At 39.5% G+C, this 26,941-nt stretch overlaps 1 protein-coding gene across 3 annotated transcripts in view; it reads right to left on the reverse strand.

The window, feature by feature from the left end:
- Positions 1–1,821: 1,821 nt before the first annotated feature.
- The window catches only part of LOC144666885 (short transient receptor potential channel 4-like), a 92,557-nt gene continuing 67,437 nt past the window's right edge, over positions 1,822–26,941 (reverse strand). Inside the window, exons 1-10 of one of the 3 annotated variants that reach the window (XM_078528324.1) lie at positions 22,686–22,820; positions 18,276–19,187; positions 17,430–17,775; positions 16,133–16,604; positions 15,065–15,263; positions 10,530–10,682; positions 8,749–8,823; positions 4,649–4,684; positions 4,449–4,547; positions 1,822–3,859 (exon numbers count right to left, since the gene is read on the reverse strand). In XM_078528324.1, the coding sequence (XP_078384450.1) occupies positions 3,773–3,859; positions 4,449–4,547; positions 4,649–4,684; positions 8,749–8,823; positions 10,530–10,682; positions 15,065–15,263; positions 16,133–16,604; positions 17,430–17,775; positions 18,276–19,121 (2,313 nt within the window). In that variant the 5' untranslated portion in view covers positions 19,122–19,187; positions 22,686–22,820 and the 3' untranslated portion in view covers positions 1,822–3,772. Of the gene's footprint in view, positions 3,860–4,448; positions 4,548–4,648; positions 4,685–8,748; positions 8,824–10,529; positions 10,683–15,064; positions 15,264–16,132; positions 16,605–17,429; positions 17,776–18,275; positions 19,188–21,843; positions 21,933–22,685; positions 22,821–26,941 lie in introns of those variants that run through there. The other 2 variants (XM_078528316.1, XM_078528333.1) reach the window with 2 other exon arrangements.

Consider the following 26,941-nt stretch of genomic DNA (forward strand, 5'->3'; position numbering starts at 1 on the left):
CTTCGGGTACACGTTCCACGCATTAAGTTTGTTTACACAAAAATTGCAAATTCGATGCAATTTTGATGTGCATGAGATTGAGGCCCTGTGCATGAGGTCGAGGTCACTTGTAGCAGTCCAAAAAGTCTCAAACAGTTATGGAATCAGGCGATCGATACCCGCGGGACTGAACCATAGAATCCGCGGGATTAGAACCATAGAACCCGCGATTAGTATGCGTTCTCCTTCGTCGAACGCAACAAGCATTGATAAGAATGATTTTCGATTGGCTGTAGAAAATAATTAAGTATTTGCTGGACAAAGGTTTCCTTAATCGCTTTTAGGGGGCTTTGTCATGGATTTTAACTGATTTTCGAACGACCAAAATTTATATCTGTGTCGTAACAAACCTTAAAATAATGGTTTTTATTAACAATTGCTATATAAGAGCACTGAAACTGTTAACAAGCGTCTTTGGCTGTGGATGGCTCCGATGGAAATGGATTGCAACTGGAAAAATTAAGGCCTAACTTTTCAAGATGTTTCCGAGCGTCTTCGAAAAACGGGTTTAAAAGCCGTAGCTTGATTTCTTTCCGCAAATGAAGGTTATATTTTTCTTTAGATGTTCAAAGATAATGTTTTTTGTTAAAAATCTGCGAGATCCCCGCGACGTACGTAGCTCCTTTAATTACGTTCGGACTGGTTGGCGGGATTATCTGCGTTTTTTATAACTGATCAGATGTGATTAAATTGTTTTTGGTTTTACAACTATTAGAAAAACAGCTCTATATAGTTTTATTTTAGTAGGGAGGAAAGTACGGAATCTATCTTATGAGAACAGCACGGTTAATTTCATTAAATTTCTTTTGGTTAGTCGCGCTTATCTTAGCATGGACGTGTTATTATCTTTTCCACTACATTTCAATCCCGATTTCTGGAACTAATTTTCGCTCCCCTTGAATAGTACGTCTCTGTAATTTTATCCCCGATTTCTCGAAGGTCCCAACTTTTTCGAAGTAATTTTCGTTTCCCGTGAGGGCTCGAGAAATCGGGATTATTCTCTACTCTCGTGAAGATTTGCCGCGTATTTTACAGCAATCACTGCATAAACCGTCCTCTTTCCACTGCTTATAATGATCATGTTTTCGATTTGTATGCACCTTTACAAATGTTACATTTGTATAACTGCAATCAACAAAATGTGTTAGGCGGTTCAGGGCGCCGGAGGCATGAACATCTAAGGAGGTCGAGGGTATTCTCCCAACCCCGGCAAACTTTGAAAACTCAAGTCCACATTTCTTGCATTTTAAGAGTCATTTAAAGCGTCATTTTCTGATTTGGCGAACCTTTGTGGCCCCTCCCCCGCCTACCCTTGATAAAACGTCAATCTTACTTTTTAGAAAAAAGTGTCTGTTAGGGACGGACCATTATTTTTTGGGGGATCGAGGGATATGAAAAAAATTGTTTGCAATTCAAGGTCTAGAAAGACAAAATAAATTGTTTGCAAACACGATATGTGTAACAAAAAATAGTTTGTATTTCGAAAAAAATGTTTGCAGAGGTGCATAACTGACTAAAAAAAGTTCGCAGAGGAAAATTTTTTATATCTCCTCCAAAAAAATGGTCCGTCCCTTAGTCTACGGATAAAAGATTTTTCTGTTTTATGGAAAATGTGAAATGCGATTGAGTGAGTTGTCGTGCACTTTTCTGTTTGGACTTGAGACTAGCGTTTACCTTCAATAATATTAATGTTACTGAACAAGGTTGTTCAGTCCTTACACTGATTGGGAAATAAGAAAAATTGAATAACTTTCTCTTACGTAAACAAGTTTTCTACGTACGTACAAAAAACCGAAAAGTTTTATTTTGTGTATTGTATTATAAACGTAAATTGGCGGACATATTTCGTGAGCTGTCTATCTTCATTTAGCGGCATGCGGTCCATACTGGAAAACTTGGAACGCTCAGAGAACCAGTCAGATTAATATTTCTTCCTTTCATAATGGACCAGCTTGCAAATAGTATTAAGAGACACTTGGGGCAAACACGATGTATTCAGGAGGGGGTGAATAGGGATACGCAAATCCACCGATTCGTGCTATTTTTTGGTCAAATCTGTCAATCCTCCACTATTTTCGCTCGTATCCAAGTAAATTTCTGAGGTAAAGTTTCACTGTAACGGACAGCAGATGTTGTTATTCATGCCAACGTTTTAAGAAGTTACGCTTCTTATTTCCTAAAAATAAAGACTCCGGAATCTGAGCGAAAATTTTCAGCTAATCCGCGATCAGCTGTATTTTCGAAATCCACGAATCTGCCTAATTTATCGCTAAAATCCACAATCGATCCGTTGGCTTTTAACGCCAAATCCGTCGATCCGCGAACCTATTCACCCCCTTTATTAAGATATTCGCGAGATCACTATGTTAACTTTATAATGTCATTAGCATCTATTCCTGATAACTTAGACTCGCGATATTTACTCTTAACCACAGGGTGATCAATTTTAAATTTTTCAAAAGTAGAATGGTTAAAATGAGCCAAGCGAACGTAAAGATCATTTGTTTTACAAACTGCGGTTGTTTGTTAGGATTTTGACCACCGAGAAAAACAGTATCACAACGTGTGTAAAATTACGAGAATTTTTTACGTGTGTTTAATATCACCAGTCACGTGCTGACAGGTTTGCCATGTTTCAATGGTGAATGGGCCATAGTAATCAAAGATAAATTTCATATCTCCGCACAACCATGTATTATTCTCTATCTAATTAACCCAATATTTTCGTGATTAGTAAGACTCCCGATATTTTACCTTAACAAAGCACTGTGATAGATTTTAATTTTCAGAAGTAGAATGGTTAATATGAGCCAAGCGAACGTAAAAGTGTTTGATTGACAAAAACTAGATTGGGATATCTCGGAAGAGTATAAGACACCTGCACCTAGTTGCTTTCATAGCTCATTATAAACTTTGTTCATATAACGCGCCCTCTGATTGGCTAAGTCGTTTTGCACATGGCAAGGTTTAGTTATCACCTTATGAGGTATGTATGCATTTTGTTGGCTTTTTTCACTTGTCCCGAGTTTTCTATGAGCGAATAGTGAACAAGGCGCATCGCTAAAAAAGAAAACTAGGGCGAGTAGCTGGTGAAAGTACTGTTTTCGGTAGACTCCGGGGTGGAAGCCAAATAACCTACAAGCAAATAGCGAGGAGGAGCCGAGTAGTCTGATGGTAGACAATCGTTTTTCACTCATCCCCAAGTACCGAGAGCCTGGAACAGGCTAACTTCATTGGAACTTTGCAAACCGACCAGACTACCAAATAGTTTTGTGTTATCTATTTTGAATTAAGTTGCCGATAAGAAACACATATCAGGGTTATTATTTGACCTTCCAGCCTCGTTGCTGACAGCGCTACCCAGAAATTGAACTGAGTGCCATACTCAACTTCTGCCCGATGATCGTTTCACATGGCACCCAACTTTAAATTGGCTTCACATGGCACCACTTCCAAGCTACCTGACTACTTCCCAATATAACAAGTTTTCTAATTGCTTCATCAGCGCCGAGTAAGCAAACTCCTTCGTTGGAAAGTTAAACATTGGTGGAGCAACAATAAACGTTTATCTTGGTTATCTCCAGTTTTTTCCTTTCAATTTACCGACGCTATACAAGTTCTTTTTTTTTCCTTTACTAAGCGTTTATTTTTTATCAAAAAATATAATGCAGTTTTTACGTACGCAGAGAGGCAAAAAACCTAAATTTGCACTTGTCACCCGATTTGCTGCTGGTCACGGTGAGGTAATTTCTTTCCATCTAGCTGAGTAACGCTTTTTCAGATTCTTCACGACCAATGTTTTCATTTCCTGCATACGTCTCTGTAATAGTAAACAAGAAAGTAGTTTGGTTAAGCAAATTATCAATGTGTAATTTAAAGGCAAGTGCTAAGCTCGTAGCAGTAGTGAAACGCTCGACAAGTGTTCCGCTTATCCAAGCTTAGAAATTCTCGGTTAAAAGGTAAAGGTCAACTTTATTTAGGCAGGGTGGCCCAATCAGCACTTAAAAATACAAAAGAATTATAATTATTTTAAAAATTTAAAAACTACTGTCTAAAATGAAGTCTAAGAAAAATTTTTAAAAATGGGAAGCGATGTTGCTTCTTTTATAAGAGTAGGTAAATTATTAAAAAAAGAAGCGCACCAGTTCAGTTCCTTATGCAGCCGAATCAGAATTGTAAAAATGTGTGCCTAAGACCTTAAGGAAAAATATAGAACTCGGCTAATTAAGAGCTTATTTAGTTGGTTTACAGCCTCAATGCCCTCTGTCGTGCGTCATATAATATTGAATCTGGGTCCTATATCCGTCTACGATTTCAAGTGACTAACTCCTGCAAATTTTTAAATAGAAACTGCGCAATAAAATAGTATAAATAAAAGCGAAATACAAAACACAGCGTGGATAGCATACCTCTCTCATTGAATATTTCTCTGCCTTGCAGCAGATGCAGCCAAACGTGCATCTGCAGGTACCCCCAGAACAAATACAGCTGCAGCAGCTGGCAAAATGCTAGAACATCAATGAACAGTGATTTATTCATTTCTTCAGCGACCCATTAGAAACAACGAATGAAAAAAGGAAATTAAAAGTATCGGCAAAATGATAATTACCCGAGTTATCCAGTTTGGTTCTTCGTGATTTTCTTCCTAATGTAAATAGAAGTACGTTATGTTAACTACTTTCAGTGTTAGTAATACGTTTACTCGTTGCTTTCACAAGTTCGGTAACGGACTGTGCAATAACTATCGTGGAAGGGAGGGGGAGGGTGGATATTAAGGAAAATCGATGAAAAGATGCTATGGGATACTCAGAGTAAAAGAATTCACTTGGTTGGGATGGGGGTGGGGTGATGTCCTGGCAATTTGTTTCCTATTTCCGCTCTCATCGATACCACCATATTTTTTCGAGATAAATAGAAAGACAAGTATTGTTAAAGGTAAGAACGAGGACGGACTCAATATGATTGATTTTTCAGTATTTAATGAAACGTTGAAAGTGGTCTGGGTGACGTGCGCTTGTGTCAGTCTAATGACCAAAGGCAATGGAAAGTTATTCCATTTTTCTTAGTGAAATATACACACTTCCAGATATTTCCTGGAAAGAGGAGAATAAAGCTGAGACTTCGACGGCTAAACAAGTGAAGATCTCCCAAATATATATCTTAAGGACATGATTACTTTGCGTCAGTCTGAATGTTAACCTGTTACAACTACTTATAGCCTCGACTCGTTTCGTTACTTATACTATTTATGTTCTCGAGGATATTAGCCTTTTCAGGCTACTCTGTAATTCGAGTATAAATAAAGGTCATGTAATGTAAAATCTATCTCAAGCAGCATGAGCCTAAGGGAAGTGGAAACAATTAAAATCGGGCAGTTAATAATTAACTATCTGCTTTGACTTGAAAGGCAGGGTACAGTACAGTAAAAATCACTGGAAAACGGTCACTTAAGTAACACTCAGTCGGAGGTTTGCGTAAGTCACAGTCTGCATGAGCTGTATTAGTGTGTAGAACATAATATCTGTAATGTTTTCAAGATTGCATTATTACTTAATGACATAATGGTCTCAATTTATAAATATATTTCGCACAATACAAATCAATGATTGAACTAGACGACTAGAAAATATAAATTTTTAACACTGAGCAAAGTGCAGCCTTTTCGCAATACTTAGTAAACGCGGGGTTTTACCTGAAGACCATTTTTCCAACGCTTTAGGTGGCTGACCATTTCGGTATTGTCCAGCCCTTACACTTTCATGGAACAGTACTACAACTCTTTATCAGGTAACTACTATTGTCAACTTGTTGACCAATGATTAGGTATTTGTTTCATACCATTACTGTAATAGCAACGGATGAAGAATAGTAGTACTGAATAGTAGTATACGGGCTGGAAAAAACTGAAAACCATTTCAGCCGCGTTTCAAGAAATCCAAAAAAGCTTTACTTATCCCATATATCTTTGTTTTGCAGTATTTTGTAAATTTTTGGGCAATTTTGGGGGATGTCTGGGAGGCGATAGATTTTCTCAAAGGATTAGTAAAATTTAGACAAATAAGAAATATTGGAGATTTAATGTGATTTTAAAGTTAGAATGTGGAGTTAAAAATTGGTGGACGGACACCAAGATGTCCCCTGACAACCCGGAGTGCTCTTGCGAGGGGGTCCACTGTTTGGTGGTGTTTCCATTTTTTTCTTCAATACCTTCTTTAAATCTCTTAAAATTTCATTCAAATTCAAGTAGAACCCCATCTTAAGTTTTGTTCTTGTGAGAAAACAACAGAAGTCAAAGGTTGCGTGATATAACCAAGCATAGATTTTAATTCTCCCTCCCTTTCCCTCTCCTTATACGTTCACCCCCACCTGTCCCTCCCTTTCTACTCCCATCCTCCCACTCCTTCCCCTCTCCTGCAGTCTTTTACTCCACCCTATCCCATCGAGCTTTCTACTTCAATTACCTCCCCCCCCCCCCCCATGAGAGAGAATGCCACATTTGGGGGAGGGAAGGGGATGGTGTCAACAAAGCGGAGGTTTTGGGTGATGTCACGCAGTTTCACGCAGTTTGCATATGTCGCGCAGTTTCCGTAAGCTGTAGAAGTCATCTTCTTTTTAACACACACGCCTAGGCAAGCTCCAGCTTAGGTTGGAAAATTTATATTGCGTTACAAATCTTCAACATAATCGACTTAAACCAGTTGAATGGCATAAAAAGAAAATTCATTTCACGTAAAAACAAAAAAAGAAAAATATTTCGTGCACAATGTAATTTGATTAAGTCTATAAATACTTCAAGCAGTTCAGTGAAAACCCCCTTTTTTATCAACGAAAACCACTTTCAAATAATCAATACATGGAAATAACAATCAGATCAGAAGGAAGAAAGGAACCTTTCCAATTATTTGAAGACTTTCAAAGCCGTGATATTATGCATCCAAGCCGCGAGAAAATTTAATTACAACAAAATCCAATTGACATCTAATTATTCAAAAATTTTTATTTTGAAGTCCATTTTTTTCAGTTGATAGCTTTATCCATCTTGTGAAAATTTCCATTCAAGTTCCTACCAATACTGTACATTCCCAATGTTTTGCTCAGGTCTTCAGAAGCGTCTTACTATAAACCAAATCTAAAATTATTCCAAAACATGCTGTACAAACATGTTACTCTTTGTGACAAACGAATTGACGACCAACTGTTCAGAAATGCAAATCGACACAGTTCTTGCTAATTAAAAAAAAGTTTTACGGCGGAGTCCGGCTCAAAATATATACCGCAAGATCACACCCCCATTCACGGTCAGAAACCAGCAAACCGTCTACTTTGCTAAAAAACACTGCGTGACATCAATGACGTTACCTTTTTCATTTACAAAAATGACTTTAACTTGTCAAAGTAAGTGCAGTTTCACAATGGTGAATATTAGTACTTTGCCCTTGAGCTTTTTTCTCTGTCCTTCCGCCGAAGCAAAAAACACAACCCGATTACACATTAGCCCCAAAGTCGACCCAGTATGCCTGCAACGATTTCCTGTCAAAACTAAAATGAAACCGATTGCGGTATGCGTCACCCGTAGCGGTTTTGTAGCAGCCCCAGGCTATCCCCGTCTTTTTTGGCCGACAGGAGACTATCGACTAGGACGCCCAAAGGGTAAAATACGAATCGGCCTGCCACGCCCGATTAATAAAGTGACACTGGTAGCGCGAGTTCTTCATTACGCTCGTGATTATTCTTCTTTCATTTCGCCAGAAACTCAAGGGAATGGGAACGAGAGTCAGACACTCAATAGTTCAGTGTAAGCAAATCTGCAATTGCAACTACTGTAGTAGAGTCAGATAGCGAATCATATTTGAAATCAAGTGATTTTGTCAGAAATGGATTGCGCTGTTGAACTTTGCTACATTGTACTGTTTGTCTAACAACTCAACGTTCAGTAGTATTCATTCGTGTTTCGCAAGTGCATCTAAAGAGAATCCAGGTGTCGTTTACGTGTATAATGGAAGAGGGAAGGGGAAGCTGGGCGTATAATTACTAGGTACTAGATACTATGTAACACCCGTCTTCCAAAAAAGTAACTAAGGTAGTGCGTTCCTCGTGAACTGTGGCAGTTCATGATCACGAGGGACGCACTACCTAAGTTACTTCTTTGGAAGACGGGTGTTACCTAACTATCAGTACAGTCCCTATGCATGTATTTTCTCGGAGTAAATGTGATGTAAATCCACTTTTTCATATATGTTTCATAATAATTTGGTACAAATTATCACACACTTTTAATGTCTCAAACTAATAAATAGATTTTCGAGCATTTAAAGGCGACACTAGAGCTTTGAGCTTTTCAATGCAAAATTTTACGCTTATGGAAAATGGATATATTTTGTAAAATGTTGTAAAATTCGCTTCAGTGGAGTTGTAAAATCGCATTTATTATCGGGCAACTGGAGGGGCTTCAACACGTCACTCCTCTTCCTTTTGGCATGCAATCTTACTTCCTTATGTTCTGTGCTGTTTCCAGAAGAGGAAAAGGAGTAAGTGATAAGACAGAGGCAGGTGCACATATGTAAAGAAGTAAATAAGAAGGCGAGTGATTATACTTTAGTATAATCATTTGCATGCAAGAAGAACGTGCTTGTGTGTGAGCGTGTGAGTGAGTGGGCTAGTTACTACTATGCATATATGGTAACAGTTTAACAAATATTTATAACTAACCTGCACATGTAAACGGCCTTGGTCTTCACGTCCCTGCACTAGTGAAATACTTTGCCGCGGGTCATTTTGACTTTGCTTGAAGTAAACACAGTTATAATACGTAAGTCAAGTTAATAAAGCGAAGTCACGGGCGGCGCATCATAAAAATGGGTTTTTTAGAGTTTTGTTTTAATATTTATCTTCCTTGGTAGTGACCATCCTTGTTCGTTTTCGGTTTGTTATTACGTCTGTGGTTTGTTTCTACCTTTCAATTCCAAATTATTATTTTTGTTTATAACATAGGTAGCAGAGCCGCGTAATCAGTATACGTAAGCGTGCAATAGTGGACGCCCATAGCGTGAGCAAATATTTTTGTCATGTACAGTTCCACCTGCAATGTTATAAAACAATTGGTTCATGCTTTAGCGTGCACCAGATATCGAGTCATGGTACACGCGGGAAGCTTTGAGAACACTTATTAAGCTAGAGTTGCTCTCGGCTGACGCATCGAGCAAACCTTTTCCGAAGGAAAAAAAACGAATGCATTTTTTCTAAATTAAGTTAACCGTCAGCGAATAAGTAATACGGTGTCAGTGTACTTGAACAGCATCTTGTCTTTAATTGGAAAAAGTCAGCCTACCATGTCAATCAGTACTTTGTCAAAAGTGGTGGGCTGACTGTTTCATTTTAAATTTCATACCGTTTTCCCGCACAAGCTCACTCATTTAAAGTTTTTGTTTTACTTATCTTTTAATTTACATTACACGAACATCTACCGAAAGAATCGTAGGATTTAAATTTCGAAGAACTTGGAAGAAAAACTTTTTCTTGCGTGAATAAATGATAAAGAATTGAAGAAAATTAAAAATTAAAGTAATTTTTATTTACTGCCCTTAATGTTTCGTCGTAGACCTGAGAAAACGACAAATAGACGACAAACAGAAAGTTACTTCTAGCGGAGCCCTAAACAACGTATTTAAATAACATTGTCAATTTAACTTGTAGGGGCAAGATTTTGATAAATTGTGAGTCATTAACCTCGATCTTCACAAAATTAACCAACTTCACCCTCGGACGTACATGCAAATTCATACCCCCTACCGAGGTGTAAGAGAGGGGGGGGGGGCTATTACTGTTAATGCGCAGCGACCTTATTTTGCACTGAGTAAATAATCCTTAGCTTACTATACAAGATGACATAATTTTTGTTGGCTGTGACGTCATATGACGTTTTTACAGCCACCATCTTGGATCCGCCATCTTGGATTTCGCTATTTTCTTTGAAAGTCAAAAAATAAGGAAATTGATACAAAATCAAGCCATAATGCTAATGGAATGTGGAATTAAACAAATCGCACGGTTTTGTTTTAAAAATCTGGAAAATAAAGAAATATGTCAAAAGTGACGATTTTTGGTCAAGCTTGCTGCTTGTAATTATGACCTTGTCATGCCAACTTCACAAATTGAAGTTGGCACGACATAGTTCACATAGCAAAATTTTCGCAAGGGATAAATGAACAGCAACTGAAAGTTTCAGTATCATAGAGTAAATCTTTTTTTCAAAATCAAGAAAAAACCTCCGGGGGCGGTGGTGGCATCCACCTCCCCCTTTTCCCGCTTCCTTATATTAAATACACCCGAGGTTTATTATTTCCTATTGAGGTTTAATATCGTTGTCCGCAAAAATGGCCCTCTGATATGCTAGACATAAAACTACTATCTAATCAAATAAGATCTCGAGCTCGGTGATAACGGAGACCGAGCGAGGAAAAGCAGTCCTTAGTGATAATGAGCTATCTTACCTCTTTACAGCAACAGGTTTTACAGAAGTTTGGGAGAAAACAGTACAAAAAATAGTACACGAGGTTGAAAGGCACGGGAATAGTATTGCCTTCGTCGATCCATTCCAGCCACATCTGGGTTCTTGAGAATTGCCACTCTACAATAGCGTTTTCCTAAGAAAGGAGAGAATTTTGGTTTGTAATCGATCACCAGGCCCGCCTGCATATATAATGCAATTTTACATTATTATAAGCCTTCTATATTAATCCAAGAGGGTATTTGATTTAAAATATAAAAATGGTTTAAACAGATCTAAAAATATAAAAAGGATACTCTAAATTTTCGATCGCCTTCTGCGATCTTCTTCAGAGAATGATGGATTTTGCAAGGTTCGCAGAATTCTAATAAGTTGCATTGACGTTATTGTTCGTTGCCCCCCTGGGGAGCAACTAGCGATGCGTAAACCCTTGGGAAGGGCGCTCTTTCGTTTATAGTGTTTTTGTCGAGGAAAGAATGTAAAGACTCCAGAAACAGTCTTTTGTTCTTGCTGCTTACACCTGTTTCAAGAATTTCGGCGTAACTTGGATGTATGTCGTGGCCGATTTCTGCATGATGTTTAATCGCGGAGTTGATATTTCCGTTTGTTCCGGGCTTGTGTTCGGCTCTTCGCGATTTCCAGCTTCTTTTGCTTTCCCCAACGTATGCAAATGAGCATGTCCTGCAAGTCACTTTGTATACAATTCCTTTCAACCGCTCTTTATTCGGTCGGTCCTTGGGCTTTTTGAAGATATTTCCTAACGTTCGTACTGGTTTAAACGCTGTCTTGATGTTTTCGCGGCTCAAAATCCGTCGAACGCGCTCCGACACTCCTTTCACATACGGGATGGACGTGTATGCCTTCGGATTCTCCTGGGTTCTTGATTTCGTGTTTGTTTTGTTTGATTCGCCAGCTGACTTGATGAAGCTCTCGGGATAACCGTTAGCTTTTAAGTCATTAATAACGCGTTGTTTCTCGTTTTGTCTTTGCGCGGTTGTTGATGGAATGCACTTAGCTCGGTCCATTAGAGTCTTAACGACAGCTCTCTTGCTTTGCGCTGGGCTGTGTGAATGGAAGTCTAAATACTTGCTCGTATGTGTGGTCTTGCGGTATACACCCACCTCGATCCTACCATCCTCATTAACGGTGTTGTTGGTGTCCAGGAAGGCTATGCTGTTCTTGCTCATAGTTGTTGTGGGCATCTCCACTGTAAACTGAATGTTGGCGTTTATCGAGTTTAAGTGGCTGTGAAAAGCTTCAACACCGTCCCTCTTAATGCACGCATTCGAATCATCGACATAGCGGCGCCACCACCTTGGTTGAACGGGCGAAGTTTCTAACGCTTTCTTCTCAACTTCTTACATTACAAGCTCTGCGATCACCGCACTGACTGGCGATCCCATGGCACATCCCGATACCTGGTGGTATTGGGTTCCCTCGAATACAAAATAACTGTTGTGCAGCAAAAAGGAGAGTAGATCCAGGACCTGGCCTTTAGTCAGCTGTGTATGACTTCTCCAATCGTCAGATCGCTCGAGTTTTCGCTGAACGATATCTATAGCCATGTCGATTGGTATGGAGGTGAATAGTGAAACCACGTCAAACGATACGACCAGCTCGTCATCAGCCACTTCCTGGTCACTTACAAACTCCGCAAACTGTTTAGCGTTCTTGACAGAATATTCGATTTCATTCACGAGGTGCTTCAGAAGGGAGGCCAGATACTTTGATAGTTCGTAGATCGGCGCGCCAATACAGCTGTTTATGGGCCTCAGTGGTATTCGCGTTTCTGTGTTTTCCGGGAGAGTGAAATGATCGTCCATTTGTTTAAGTTCCACTTTGTGGATCTTAGGCAAACCGTAAAACGACGCTGGTGTGGAATCAGAGGGGCGTAGTTTCCAGTACTCTGTTTCACTGAGGTTCCCAAGTTTCTTGAGGTCCGAGAATTTTCTCTGTAGCTCAAGCTCCGTTTTTGAAGTCGAATTGCGCCTTTTGTCGGTGATTGGCATATAGACGTTCTGATCTTGCAACATCTCCTGGACCTGGTTATGATAGTCAGTTTTGTTCATGACAACTGTACAGTTCCCTTTGTCCGCTCTGATGATCACGATGTTTTCGTCACTCTTTAGGTCTTTAAGTGCTCTCCGTTCTTCGCTTGTGAGGTTTTGTTGTTTTGGTGGTTTAGCCTGCTTTAGAACTCCGTAAATCTCCGCTCTAGTGGCGTCTTGTTTTTCTCGAGGCAAGTGGTATATTGAGGCTTCAACAGAAGCGAGTATTTCTTTCGTGGGTAAGATGCGTGGTGTGATGGCAAAACTTAACCCTTTCCTCAAAAGTGATGTTTCGTTGCTCTGCAATCTTCTGCTAGAAATATTTACTACCCATTTCCTTTTTAGCTCTTCTTCATCCGTGGAAGCTGGCAGTTTCTTAAGCTTTCGCTCATGCCTCCGTTCAATTTCTACTCTGACGCGTTCACAGCGTTGTTCGATGGCTTGATGTAATGCCTCGTAGTGGGAGGTCTCGATGGTGGACTCGATGTTTTGTTTGATTCTTTGCCAATCTTCACCGAGGAATTGAAGTTTGTGATGACTTTCGCCAATAAGGATACGTAGGTATTTCCAACCGGTCTTTCGTGCAACTTCCCAGGCTTTGGGATTGTCGGTAGGTGGTCTTGAGAGAAGAAACTGTGATAGAAAGTTTTCTTCCTTGCATCGATGTAAATAACGAAGGTGCGATTAGTAGTGAACTTGTCTTAGCGAATTCTGTTCTAATCGCCTCGCGAGATATAACGAATCTACGTCGTAGGTGTTCCTGATTTCCTTGTAAATAAGACTGCTGGAGCGATCTGTGGTCATAGCTTAATATTTGTTAGTTAACAGTTACACTGAGGCTAGCTGGATGATTAGATCTGCCTGGGAGCAACATGCCTACGTATTCTTGGCTGAATTACTGAATTATCCATTAAAATTGTGCTTATCCCTCTTTCTTTGTTCCTTTTTTGTTTTTATTTTACTTTCGTTGTCTTTCTTTTGGTCATTAGATTGTTTACCAATTCTAAAGACCATGAACGTAATGGCGCTCCTGAAAAAATCTAATTGCCGTAACCGTTCATCAGTAGGATGCCTGAAATACGTGCAGTTCCACAACATTGACATTGATAGGTGCATAACCCATTCCAAGAAATGCAATCAAAGGTAGGATAGCTTCCAAATGGCAAACCTGCAACACGCTTCCGCAAGCTAAATTGCACTACACTGCTTCTCAGTATAACGACTAGCTACGACTGCCTGGGTACACGCAGTCAGACGTCTAGTTCAAATGGGAATTGGAGTCTCTCAACTTCGACAAACTTTGCTGCCGACGAGTAGAACAATTTAGAAAATTCACTAGATTGTAATATTTTAATGTTCTAAAGAGAATTTAGAGGGCAAGTTACTGTTAATTAAGCTACTTTACTTATAGATTTGTAAAATACTGAATATATTGTTTTTGTTTTTGTTTTTTTCTGGTATATTTTTTTAATATTAATTTAACAATTATTCTTTGAAACCGAAGTGAATAGCGGTAGAATATTTTCCGAGCCGCAAAGTATATTTAGTATATACACACGATGTGATCTCAACAACAAGCGATCTGAAAGTTTTCAGAAGGAAACCATTTAAAGTCATTTTAAATGAACTCTCAATTTATGCGTGGAAAACGTATAAGCGGCACTAACCGGCATGCGCGAGACAGTTTACAGAATCTTCAAACATGTCAAATCTAGTTAATATTCTATAAAATTCTCGTCATAATCTAGCAAAATGGTAATTAACACCATTCAAACCAGCAATCCGAATCAAAGACCTGCTTGCTAAACATTTTGACCGTTGAATCAAAGCTTTTGAAGTTAACTTGAAGTGAAAATTGAAAGAGCAGTTGGCAAAGGATCGACCTGAAAATTTGGATTATACAATGTGTGCAGAACTGTGGTGAAAACTCGATGTTTTCTTGCACAAAGACGTTGTCCTGAATATTTGTGGAGGATCTTGCAATCGGTTGAATAACATTTGATGTTGCTCCCGATAAATCCGCGGTATTCATTTCTGTCGATGCTTGGCGAAGAGCGACTTGACAGTAAGCAACATGTTTTTCGTTACTCGAGTTGCATCGTGTGTACATTGAGCTGCAAATTGCGAAATATAGTATTCTCTTTCTTTGAAAACCACCAGGCCAAATTTGGTAGCCTTTTTTGTATTTTCTGGTACAGCATCTTCTTGTATTCTTAGTAATTGCGATTTAGAAACGCCGGCGAAACGCGAGATAGCGAAGCAATCAGATTGCTTGAAACATCAAGATCAGTGAGTGTGTATATACTAATATTTATTTGTAACTAAGTAGGAGGACCCCTCTATAAAGCACTTTTGAGTGAAGTTGGTATCATCATCATCAACATCATCATCATCATCATCGTTATTATCATCAAACACATGAAGACGTTTCCTCGCTGAAATTAATTTAAAAACATTGAAGAAAACTTACCATGATTTTGTTAAACGAGTTGTTCATCATAGCGATCAGCATGTTTAAAGCTACCATGACGGTACAGATCACGTGGGCTACCATAAAAATGCGCCCAAAGGTGGACGTGAGTGCAAACGCGGGATCTTTCACTGGGATATTGTCTTCTTCCACACCACCAACCAACAGCCAAAACATTTCATTAAAAGTGTCTTTGTGCCTGAAATATACAACACAACTCATATGTTAGGTGAATGGCCAAGTAAATGGTTTCAGGAACTCAGGAGTATCGATAGCTATTCTAATGGATTCTACGGACATGTTATTTTTTTCTGCGAAAGACTATTTTTGGTGACTTGCTGTCATGAGGTACAAACTAAGTTAATCAATAAAATTTTTTGGTCTTTAGCCAGCCCTGGGGCCCGTTTCTCGAAGGTCCCGAAAAGTTTTCGCACCCGAAAAGCTAAAGCAAAATCTCAAACCTTATAATTACAAAGATGTTTAATTTCAAGATATTTTTCATATAAACAGAGGTATACTTCATACAAAGTGTCAGGCCTATACACTTCTCTGTTTTTAAAATACAGATAATTTAAAATGGCTTTATGGGCCCGAAAAGTTCTCGGGGCTTTCGAGAAACGGGCCCCTGGTTAGTAAGAGGTTAGTATGAGAAGGATGTGAAAAATACGTCATCACTGTTTCTGTACTACTAAAGCGGGCAAATATGAAAATAGGAAAACTAAATTTGGTGGACCGGTATAATACTGTCAAGGGAAAACAATGGCCTATTAATTTTTTTATCGTGTCATAAAGGTAAAAAATAGTATAATAATTAATATACACGCATTTCTATGAAATAAAACGATATCTGAGAACAGAAAGTAGAAACAGGAAATTCAATAACGAGGGGTCACGTAGCAGTTGCGGCGACAGAGAAATCTAGGTTTTCTGCGATGCATCCTGTATTCTACGAGCGTTTGTTTACCAAACAAAAAATTAATCCTTATAATGCTACATTTTAAATTTTCCAGACGAACATTAAGAAGGGGGCGATCCTTAGACCAGTCTTTATCATTCCGTTATACATACCTGCCAAATGGATGGAATGCTTGGTGGTCGTAACTGTTGTCTAGTTCTTCTAGTCTGATTTGAGAGGCGACATAGTACGAGTATATCTTGGCCACCCCAGTAGCAAACGCGAAGTAGAGGAGCAGAAAGATTGCGAGAAACTTTAGGGCATCTTTCAGCATTTTGTAAAGTGACAGCTGCAAGGGACCCAACACTGAATTGACTTGAAGAATGTGGGCCAAGTGGAAAAAGGCCATCACGGTGGCGCTGGCATAAATGGTATTAGAGACGATAAATGCATCTTTTCGTGGCTTCCACTCGCCGTAAATCCCCCACGCACTAAGCCACACTATGTAGGACAGCAGGAATGTCAAGACAATCAATGTGTCTACAACATTCCACCATTTTGAAAAGTAATTCAAAAATCCGCGCCTGGTGATCTCCAGGGCTCCCTGTAGGAATAGGCCACAAACAAAGACAAGTACCGGGTAGTCTATGGATGAAATTGAAAAAAGACGTTAATTCAGCGTTCTTTGACAGTTGACTCCTGGAGATCAAATCGCCAGACTCGTGATGCTTATTAAAAAAAGTCTAGGTCCTCAGTACTTGAAGGCAAGAACTGATAAAAAAAAAAAAACTTTATCTAGTGGTGTTTCGAAAATAAAGCATTTTTAATTTTTTAAATTGTGGGCCAAAGTAGCGTACAAGGAAGGTAGGTAGTTGATACTGATTTTAAATAAAGTTTTATCTTATCTTATCTTATCTTATCTCATCTCATCTCATCTTATCTCATCTCATCTCATCTCATCTCATCTCATCTCATCTCATCTCATCTCATCTCATCTCATCTCATCTCATCTCATCTCATTTCATCTCATCCCATCTCATCTCATCTCATCTCATCTCATCTTATCGTATCTTATCTTATGTCATCTTATCTCATCTTATCTTATCTTATCTTATCTTATCTCGTCTCGTCTCGTCTCGTCTCGTCTCGTCTCGTCTCGTCTCGTCTCGTCTCGTCTCGTCTCGTCTCGTCTCGTCTCGTCTCGTCTCGTCTTGTCTTGTCTTGTCTTGTCTTGTCTTATCTTATCTTCTCTTGTCTTCTCTTGTCTTATCATCTTATATCATCTCATCTCATCTCATTTCATCTCATCTCATCTCATCTCATCTCATCTTGTTGGTACTTTGTTTAATTGTAGGTTACAGATCTCAACAAAAGACACATTCATAGACGACGAATGGCCTTCGATGACGGACTGCTAAATTGTGGCAGGGTCCCACCGCGGCTCAAACATCAAAAGAAAAAAAAACTTACCTATCCACACAAGGCCTGTTGCAGTTGTTCCAAACTTTTCCGTGTAAGACGAGAGGAAAACCAAGCACAGAAATACCACGTACGACATGGTGTGGTTGATGAACTTGGAGTAAGGATATTCGTATAACATTCTAAACTTCCAGCAGCGCTTGTTTTGATACTTGTGACAGTAGCAACATGTCCGCATCAGTCGAACAGGAATGTAAACGAGACAAGTAAGTGCGACGAGAAGGAAATGAAAAACGAATCGTAATGTTTTTCTTACTATGCCTTTATAATGCCAATTTCGCCATCCGCGATAAACGACATCGTTGAGAACAAATTGGCACTTGGGGCTTGCTACGAACTGGAAGAGAACACAATTCATATCATTAATTAATAATCACAGTTAAAGCTTTTAGAATCGCTGTTCAGCACACGTAAATGCAATTTTCCATTCTGTTTGTGCAAGTATTGCTTACAATTCCTTTTCCTGCCCTACTAATCCCCTTCTTCGAAGGTTAAAGAAACAAATACCCAAGGGGCCTACTTTCATCTGTTGAAGACACGGCGTTTAATCGAGAAAGACGGTATAACTAATATTTGATTCCAAAGGAAATCTATTAACTAAGTAAGCTTATTTGGGGCTTTAAAAAGAAATTTTGTTACATTAAAAATCAACGCTCTACGGGAACAACGTTCTAAGTCGGTTTCGTAGCCATTATATATTCTGATCTAGATAAAATGGGGACAAATTCCACTCTCATACATTCATGTATGGGGTCGACTTGTCCAATTATATATATATAGTTTTGGATAGACTTGAAGAATGAAATGTTAAAAAAATCCATCAAAGCTCATACCAACCCATTTCCGTTTTTTATCAGCAGCCATCTTGAGAAGACTCAAACTCTGATTAAAATTGCCGGGCATCTTCTTCAGTAAAGAACCATTTCCTTTGATGTCCATTATTTCGTGAAGTTGGCTTAAATCGGAAGTGTCAATTTGCTCGACGATATCAGCAGCAAATTTTTCATATTCCATTGCTCGATTCGTGTATTCATCTTGGCTGTAGTGCTTGTCGTACGAGGCGATTTTCTCCAGGAGGTATGCGTCATCCAAGGCGGCTTCAATGACGTCTGCAAACTTGCTTTCTTTACGTCTTATCCCTTTCTTATACTCAGACTTGGGATTATTTCTCCACAGCCATTCCAGACTAATGTACATTGGGTTGCTAAGTATTTTGACCCATTTCTGTTCTTTTTCAATTCGCATTTCTGTCTCATCCTCTTTGTCGTCTTCGTCGCACTGGAAAATCCAGTATATTGAACTTTTCAGTTTTTTCCACAATTCCTTGCAATCCCAACTCCATTTGAAATTACGCCCATCTTCTTTGTTGTTCTCCTTCTCGGCGATGGTTCTGCAGACCTCAGTTAAGTTTTCAAGTGTCTTGCCGTTTTCATTCTCGTTTGCATTAGCTATAAGTTTCCAAACTTCAACAACATCATTATCTTCGAGGGCGTCTGCAAGTTGCTTTGAAGGATCGTTCCGAAAATCGGCACTGCATTTACTTGCCCCTTTAGCCGTTCCAGTTAGACGTGACAAGAAAATTTCCACCTCGTCCTTTGTTCCTTCCTGTATTATTTCCAGAAATCTATCGAAGGTGTCGCTGGTCTGTATGTCTAGATCTGCTGGAGAAACTTCTTGTGCCATACTGGTTCAGTTGTTCTGATCTACATGGAAAGGACACACTGTTCGAGAGCGTCACATTTTGTTTTCCTGGGAAGGAAGGAAACAAAGAGCCCTTATTCTATTGTTTGAACAACAAGTAAAGCCCTTTCGTTTAAGGGCCTCAGTCATCTGTAAATATCAAATCCAACGTTTGTTATTTAAAAAAATTATTGGGCATAGAACACGAGTGACACTTGGAAAGTTCTGCGCCATGCTTTTTCAGATCTAAAGCGTTCTTCAAAATCGCTTAGCATTTACTAATCGACATATATCATAGTTTGGATTGGCTAATTTCTTTTGATTTACATGAATTTAAACAAATCGGACTGCCAGTCATTTTACGTGTTTTAAAGACCAAATACAAATAACGTAACGTTATTCAAATAACGCGCGAAACGAGCTTCGAGTGCAAAACCATATTTTTCAGGTAATCCTTCGGGCATAGAAAAGAACAATCTCTCACCTTTCAAATACCTAATTTTTGACCAATTATTTCGCTTCGCACACAAATCAAGCAATGCTATTAGTTTACCGATTTTCTTAGAAAGTTTGTCAAATAAATAAAAGTACATGAAGAGGTAAAATCGCTTTCCACGTAGTACTTTCTTGATGTAATTATCCACATTTGACAGGTATTTTCTTCTAGAGTGCTTTCTTTTCTCTCGTGAAACAAAGAAACTTGCCCAAAATTTTGAGCTCCGAAAGTGGCATTTTGGTGACATTCAGTTATATTATCGATCAGTTCTTTCGGTAACAAATTGATATAAAAGAGAATATATATATAGTACAAATAAATATTTAGGAGTCTGGCAGCCTGAAATAACTGTAGAGTTAAAATTAAAAGGGCAGGCAGCCAGTGTTACAATTATGTTAATACAAATTAAGGTCGGTAAAACACACAACACCACTGAACATTACAGTGAGCAAAATGAAAAAAAGGACAATAATATATTAGAATAATCTGCTTTCAAGATAAAGCTGCAGCGATGGGAACATCTTTTGAGCGGCTCATTGAAAGAAAATGTCATCGAGAGCAGCATTCAAATAGCACGAGATCATAAGGCCAACCGACGAAACAGCGGTTTTATGTACTGAACCATGACATGAAATGCAAGGTTAAAAATAACACAAAGAGGGAGTACAGACATTCACATATCATTAATTGTTTCAGTATATAGAATAGCTTTTTTTCATTTGAATGTCGCAATCAGAATTCAATTCATCCCAACAACGGAGATCGACTGTCTCCTATTTTTTTGGCGAGTCGATCGTCGATTGATGTTAGAAGAATTATTTAATTCATCCTAACAACAATCGAGATCGGAGATTGACATCCGCTATTGCTATTGATCAGACTAAATACAGAAACATCTTCCTAGACGTTGTGCATCAGCGAGATTTCAGTCTTACTTATATACAGACGTATCTTCGATTCCTTGCCGTTGTACATCGGCGAGATTTCATTCTTACTGATATACAGATGCATCTTCCTCGCCGTTGTACATCGGCGAGATTTCAGTCTTACCGTGGCGAGATTTCAGTCTTAACCGTGGTTAAATAAAGTTGTTATTGTTATTATTACTGATTACAGACGCATCTTCGATTCCTTGCCGTTGTCCATCGCGGCGAGATTTGAGCTTTACTTAATATATACAGACGCATCTACCTCGCCGTTGTACATCGGCGAGATTTCAGTCTTACTGATACATACAGACACATTTTCCTCGCCGTTGTACATCAGCGAGATTTCAGTCTTCCTCATAAACAGACGCATCTATCTCGCTGTTGTACGTCGACGAGATTTCAGTCTTACTTATATACAAACGCATCTACCTCGCCGTTGTACGTCGGCGAGATTTCAGTCTTACTTATATATAGACGCATCTACCTCGCCGTTGTACGTCGGCGAGATTTAAGTGTTACTGATATATAGACGCATCTACCTCGCCGTTGTACGTCGGCGAGATTTAAGTCTTACTGATATATAGACGCATCTACCTCACTGTTGTACATCGAAGAGATTTAAGTCTTACTGATATACAGACGCATCTACCTCGCCGTTGTACGTCGGCGAGATTTAAGTCTTACTGATATATAGACGCATCTACCTCGCCGTTGTACGTCGGCGAGATTTCAGTCTTACTGATATATAGACGCATCTACCTCGCCGTTGTACGTCGGCGAGATTTAAGTCTTACTGATATATAGACGCATCTACCTCGCCGTTGTACGTCGGCGAGATTTAAGTCTTACTGATATATAGACGCATATACCTCGCCGTTGTACGTCGGCGAGATTTCAGTCTTACTGATATATAGACGCATCTACCTCGCCGTTGTACGTCGGCGAGATTTAAGTCTTACTGATATATAGACGCATCTACCTCGCCGTTGTACGTCGGCGAGATTTCAGTCTTACTGATATATAGACGCATCTACCTCACTGTTGTACATCGAAGAGATTTCAGTCTTACTGATATACAGACGCATCTACATTGTCGACTAGGTGGCACTATATTAGATAACTCGTTAAATAAAACATATTACGAATCGAAGTTGGCGAATCGTGTCTCGTTCGGTATATTGAAACAATTACATAATATGTGTTTTTCTGATCACCGCACAAAGAAGAAAAGAGGAAAAGCGTCATCATTTATATAAGTTGAATTTGCTGAACAGTTTTTAAATTAAAGCAAGAAACTTACCTTTAGGTATGTGATTCGAGCTGTAAGTTAAAGAAAACAACTACACTCTTCCTAAACAAAAGAAAGTCTTTCAGTTCACGCTCTATTATTCTTGGACAAAAGCTCTTTACGAAACGCCGGAGGGCCCGAGTTCAAGCCGTGAGTCAGCACGGCCATATCGTATCGGTATCCTATGTTGACGTCATTCTTTACTTTGCCTTATTAGCATACAACTTTGCGTTGAGAAGGCACCATGCTATAAAAGACTTCACTCCGGCTGTTTGAAGAGCTTGTAAAACGTTTTGGCGAAATTTTAAGCTCTTTGTGTGTAATATTAAAGGAGATCAATATTTTATTGCGAGGCATTTAGTTGACGGTTGCGAAATCGAGAGCTCTGCATGGGTCGCACTCGTTTGCTGAAGAGAAAAGTAGAAGTCGAGGTGCAAATTACCTTACATTGCCTTACTTCTATACAGACGCATCTATCTCGCTGTTGTACATCGACGAGATTTCAGTCTTACTTATAAACAAACGCATCTACCTCGCCGTTGTACGTCGGCGAGATTTAAGTCTTACTGATATATAGACGCATCTATCTCACTGTTGTACATCGACGAGATTTCAGTCTTACTGATATACAGACGCATCTACATTGTCGAGTAGGTGGTACTATATTAGATAACTCGTTAAATAATACTTATTATGAATCGAAGTTGGCGAATCGTGTCTCGTTCGGTATATTGAAACAATTACATAATATGTGTTTTTCTGATCACCGCACAAAGAAGAAAAGAGGAAAAGCGTCATCATTTTATATAAGTTGAATTTGCTGAACAGTTTTTAAATTGAAGCAAGAAACTTACCTTTAGGTATGTGATTTGAGCTGTAAGTTAAAGAAAACAACTACACTCTTGCTTAACAAAAGAAAGCCTTTCAGTTCACGCTCTATTATTCTTGGACAAAAGCTCTTTACGAAACACCGGAGGGCCCAAGTTCAAGCCGTGAGTCAGCGCGGCCATATCGTATCGGTATCCTATGTTGACGTCATTCTTTACTTTGCCTTATTAGCATACAACTTTGCGTTGAGAAGGCACCATGCTATAAAAGACTTCACTCCGGGTGTTTGAAGAGCTTGCAAAACGTTTTGGCGAAATTTTAAGCTCTTTGTGTGTAATATTAAAGGAGATCGATATTTTATTGCGAGGCATTTAGTTGACGGTTGCGAAATCGAGAGCTCTGCATGGGTCGCACTCGTTTGCTGAAGAGAAAAGTAGAAAACAGATTGAAAAACCAACTGTTTGGGATAAATGGCCACGAAAGTGACGTTAAAAGCCAATAATTAAAATCTCTTCAGGAAAGATGTGGGACAAAAATTCCGCCACGTTTAGAAAAGACTTTATGCGAAAAGTAAGACATTGACAGTCCGCGGGTCGGTGACTGGGGAGGCGGTGGGAAGATTTACAATCTAGCAACAAGGAAGTTGAACACAGGATGACGGCGATAGTAGGAAGGGTCGCATGTAACAGATCACTAATCTTTTGTACACGCCGTGGACACGTACGTTCTCCTGATTAGTCAGAGGACCAAAAAACCGCGGACTGTCAAGTAACAGGAAATGCCCCGCAATAAAATGACATTACGATTTCATTTCTTCATCTTAATGGGTCCTTAATGTCTGTTTTCTTAGCTTTAGACTAGCTTTCAAAAAATGTCTGGGTGGCAAAAGCGCTACTCAGCCCGTACATAACCCACATCACAGAAAAGGTATTTAATGCATCGGGCTCAAATTTCATAGGGAAAGGTAACCGTGCCATGTTCTTTCAACATAATAATACACACATATATGATAGGAGTTTTGGCACAGGATTCTGGCACACCTCGTGTCGCATGCTCGCCATGGCTCGCATGCTCGTCTCGTTGCACCAGAATCCTGTGTCCAAAACTCCTATCATATATGTGTGTGCAAAAATCGCGAGCGGCGCGAGTGGCACGCAAAAATCGCGAGCGGCACGCACAAATCGAGAGCGGCACGCAAAAATCGCGAGTCAGTGTTTCGTGACTTAAGCGGACACAGGAAGTTATTGTTTTGCGTGGGTGTATTGCTGTCAAGAAATGGGAAACCCCCATGACAAAATTTAATTTATTTTTTTTTGTGGAATATACGGTAGCAGCATCAATCGGATGTGATTTATTCTGTTTTGCTTTTTACATCGCCTCGACGGTGTTAACCTTCCGATATTTTTTTGTCAAGCAGGCGTAAAAGCTTGGTGAAATAAAAAAAACCGCATTGAAGACAGCAATAATATTGATAATGTTTTTTATTCGTGGGCGATCTTGTGTGACGGAATCATTATCATAAACGCCAGTTCAATAATGGGTCAATAATTAAGTTTACATTGTCAGTTTTCGTGATAAAATAAAAACCCATGCTTTTATATAAACTCTTTACGGCAACAGTATAAATGGCACAGAAAGGGACAAATTTATAGAAAGAAAACGAAGAGTCGCTAAAATAGCATTAAGCATTGGCGATTTAGCGGACGAAAGGCCGATATTAAGTTGTATTGTGCAATAACAAAATCAATTTGTTTGTTTATTTCGTTCAAGAAAGAGAATAAAGTTCTTTGATAACTGGCAAAAAAAGCATGGAACGTAACCAACATTGTTTTTGCCGAAGACCTTGGCACGATCTGGTTATATATATATATATATATATAAAAAAAATATTTTTTACTTAATTTTCAAAGCGCATGCGTATGTGTTTATTGGCTCAAAGATAGCACCACAAGTGAAAAACGTGACAAAGTGAACTATATATAAGTGAACGCGGCCGTAACTTATTGTTAGTTCACAAATTCTGGTGAAGCCTTAGTGGGGTTATGGTCGGCAACCATATGAACCATGTTTAAGGGCTTGTGCGGATGAGAATTACGGAGTAGTGGGGGATGTCTGCCAGTGGACGGTACCTCCGGGTGAACCCGCTCCGGCCCAACTGGTAACAGGAGGTGCTCAGAGATCTCTCGGGAACTCACCTCGGCAGAGGTAAAAATGCACAGGTAAAACGACAGCCGCCTTGTCAGCGGCGGGAAAAAGTCCTAGCCGGGGCTAGGCAAAGAAAACAGCCAACGAGCACCCCTGACTAGGGTTTTGTCCCTTTTTATGTCACGTCACGCAACGTCACGCGTGACTGTCACGCTCTGTGCCACTTAATGTCACGCTGTGTGTAACGCAATGTCATGCTTTGCGTCATGCGTTCATTTTATTTTTATTGTTAGGTTGTCGAAAAAAATTGCGCTCCTATGAGGAGGCTTGGGAATTTTGGAGGATCGTGGGGCGTGGAAAAAAGGAACAACAGCCACAAATGTTATTAAAGATTTTAAATACTGTTCTTGTTCAGACAATCAACAACCTCTTGAGTGATGTCTCGAATATTTTTTTGCCACTCGGGCGTGAAATATTCAATCACAAAGTAAACGACAAGATGAGCGCAGGCAATCATTCTTTTATAAAATGAAAAATATGTTTTTTATGTAGATGCCTACGAGAACTTTAAATTGTTATCCGCCGGTTGTTAATCGGAAGACAACTCAGATTAAAAGTGAGATAACCAAGATGGAATAATTTGGCCACGAGGGTGGCGATTTATTGACTAAAATAACTTTAGTGACAGCTTAATTACCAAAAACACGACGGATGGTTAGCGCAGGTGGGCGTGAAAACAGGCCACACGCCACACACATTTGTGGCAAGCCTCACCAAAGCCGGATCCCAAAATAAAGGAAAAGATAAACAAATGACGGCTAAGACGACATACATTAAAGTTTGAAAGAATATATTAAATGCTAGCCTACTTCTGAGGAACAAGCCCCTGCTTGAATTCCCCATAGTAGAAAGATAATGAGCAAAAACAGTCTTCATTTAATATAGGTGAAAATAGGTGTAATCGTAGCAAGCTACTACCAGGGAACAAGCCCCTGCTTAACTTCCCGCTGCGTAGCAGAGATAATGATAAACTTGCCTATACTAGCTGCAGCAAAGTTTATATCTGATAAACTTAGCTACTTGAGAACAAGCCCCTGCTTAAACTCTCGCATAGCAAAGCTGTTATAATTATTATGTGAGGGAACAAGTCCATGCTTAAATTCCTCACAGTCTACAGGAAGGAAAAATCTAAACGAAACCACTAATCAGTAGTAAGAGACAAGCTCCTGCTTGAATCTCTTACCACGTGAAGCAGTTACTTAGCGTGTAATGATTTGTTGCGAATATAAAGTCTAAAGGCGTCAGATTTCCCACGACCAAGGGTTCTAATCTGTGCGTCAGTAAAGCCCATTTCAGCCGCGTGGCTTGCGGCACCGATGCGAAAACTGTGAGATTTATAATGAGCGGCATCGAGGCCACAGAAAATAAGGCATCGATGTAGTTCGGTATTAAACTGACCCACCGCTACAGGGGAGGCGTCAGCAAAAGAGAAAAAAGGGGTCCGTGACCGGAGCCCCTAACCATGCAGTATTGGATAAGAGCATTGAGCTGACAAAAAGGCTGTGACTCGTTCTACTGTATTATGATGTCAAATGGCCTATTAGAGGTATTATGTTTAAACTCGGAGATTGTAATCTTAGCCATGCGTGACTCGTGAGCATTTGGCAGAAATTGTACTTGCCTAAATTGTAATACCGAATGCACTGAACCCTTGGTCTTGGCTGCTATTTCGCCTACTCGAAAATAGCCACAAAATGCTATCAGAAACATCGCCGTGTAAAGCGTACGCTGGTAAGCCGACCCGTTGGTGTGGCTTAATTCAGAGCTTAATGACGAAATGAGCTCATGCAACACGGGTCGCGTGATCGGAAGGCGAAAATCCGGTGAGCCCCGGCGACTCTGCGCTGATAAAAGCTTCCTTATCAAAAATGACTTAGTAGGGTCTGGATAGCTTTTGAGTTTGTGGGCTAGCCTGACCCATGCTAAACAAGATAGCTAAAGTTAACTCAACGTAGTTCTAAAAATGATGCTGTTGTAGCATAAAATAGTTGGCCTGCTGCCCGCCAGGAAAAAACCCCGTCAACCATTTTTTATAATTATCTTTTGAAAAATAAATCTTTAATATAAAAATGGCCCC

The sequence above is a fragment of the Oculina patagonica genome, chromosome 1, assembly GCF_052425735.1.
Source record: "Oculina patagonica isolate OP01 chromosome 1, crgOcupat, whole genome shotgun sequence".
Lineage (NCBI taxonomy): Eukaryota > Metazoa > Cnidaria > Anthozoa > Scleractinia > Oculinidae > Oculina > Oculina patagonica.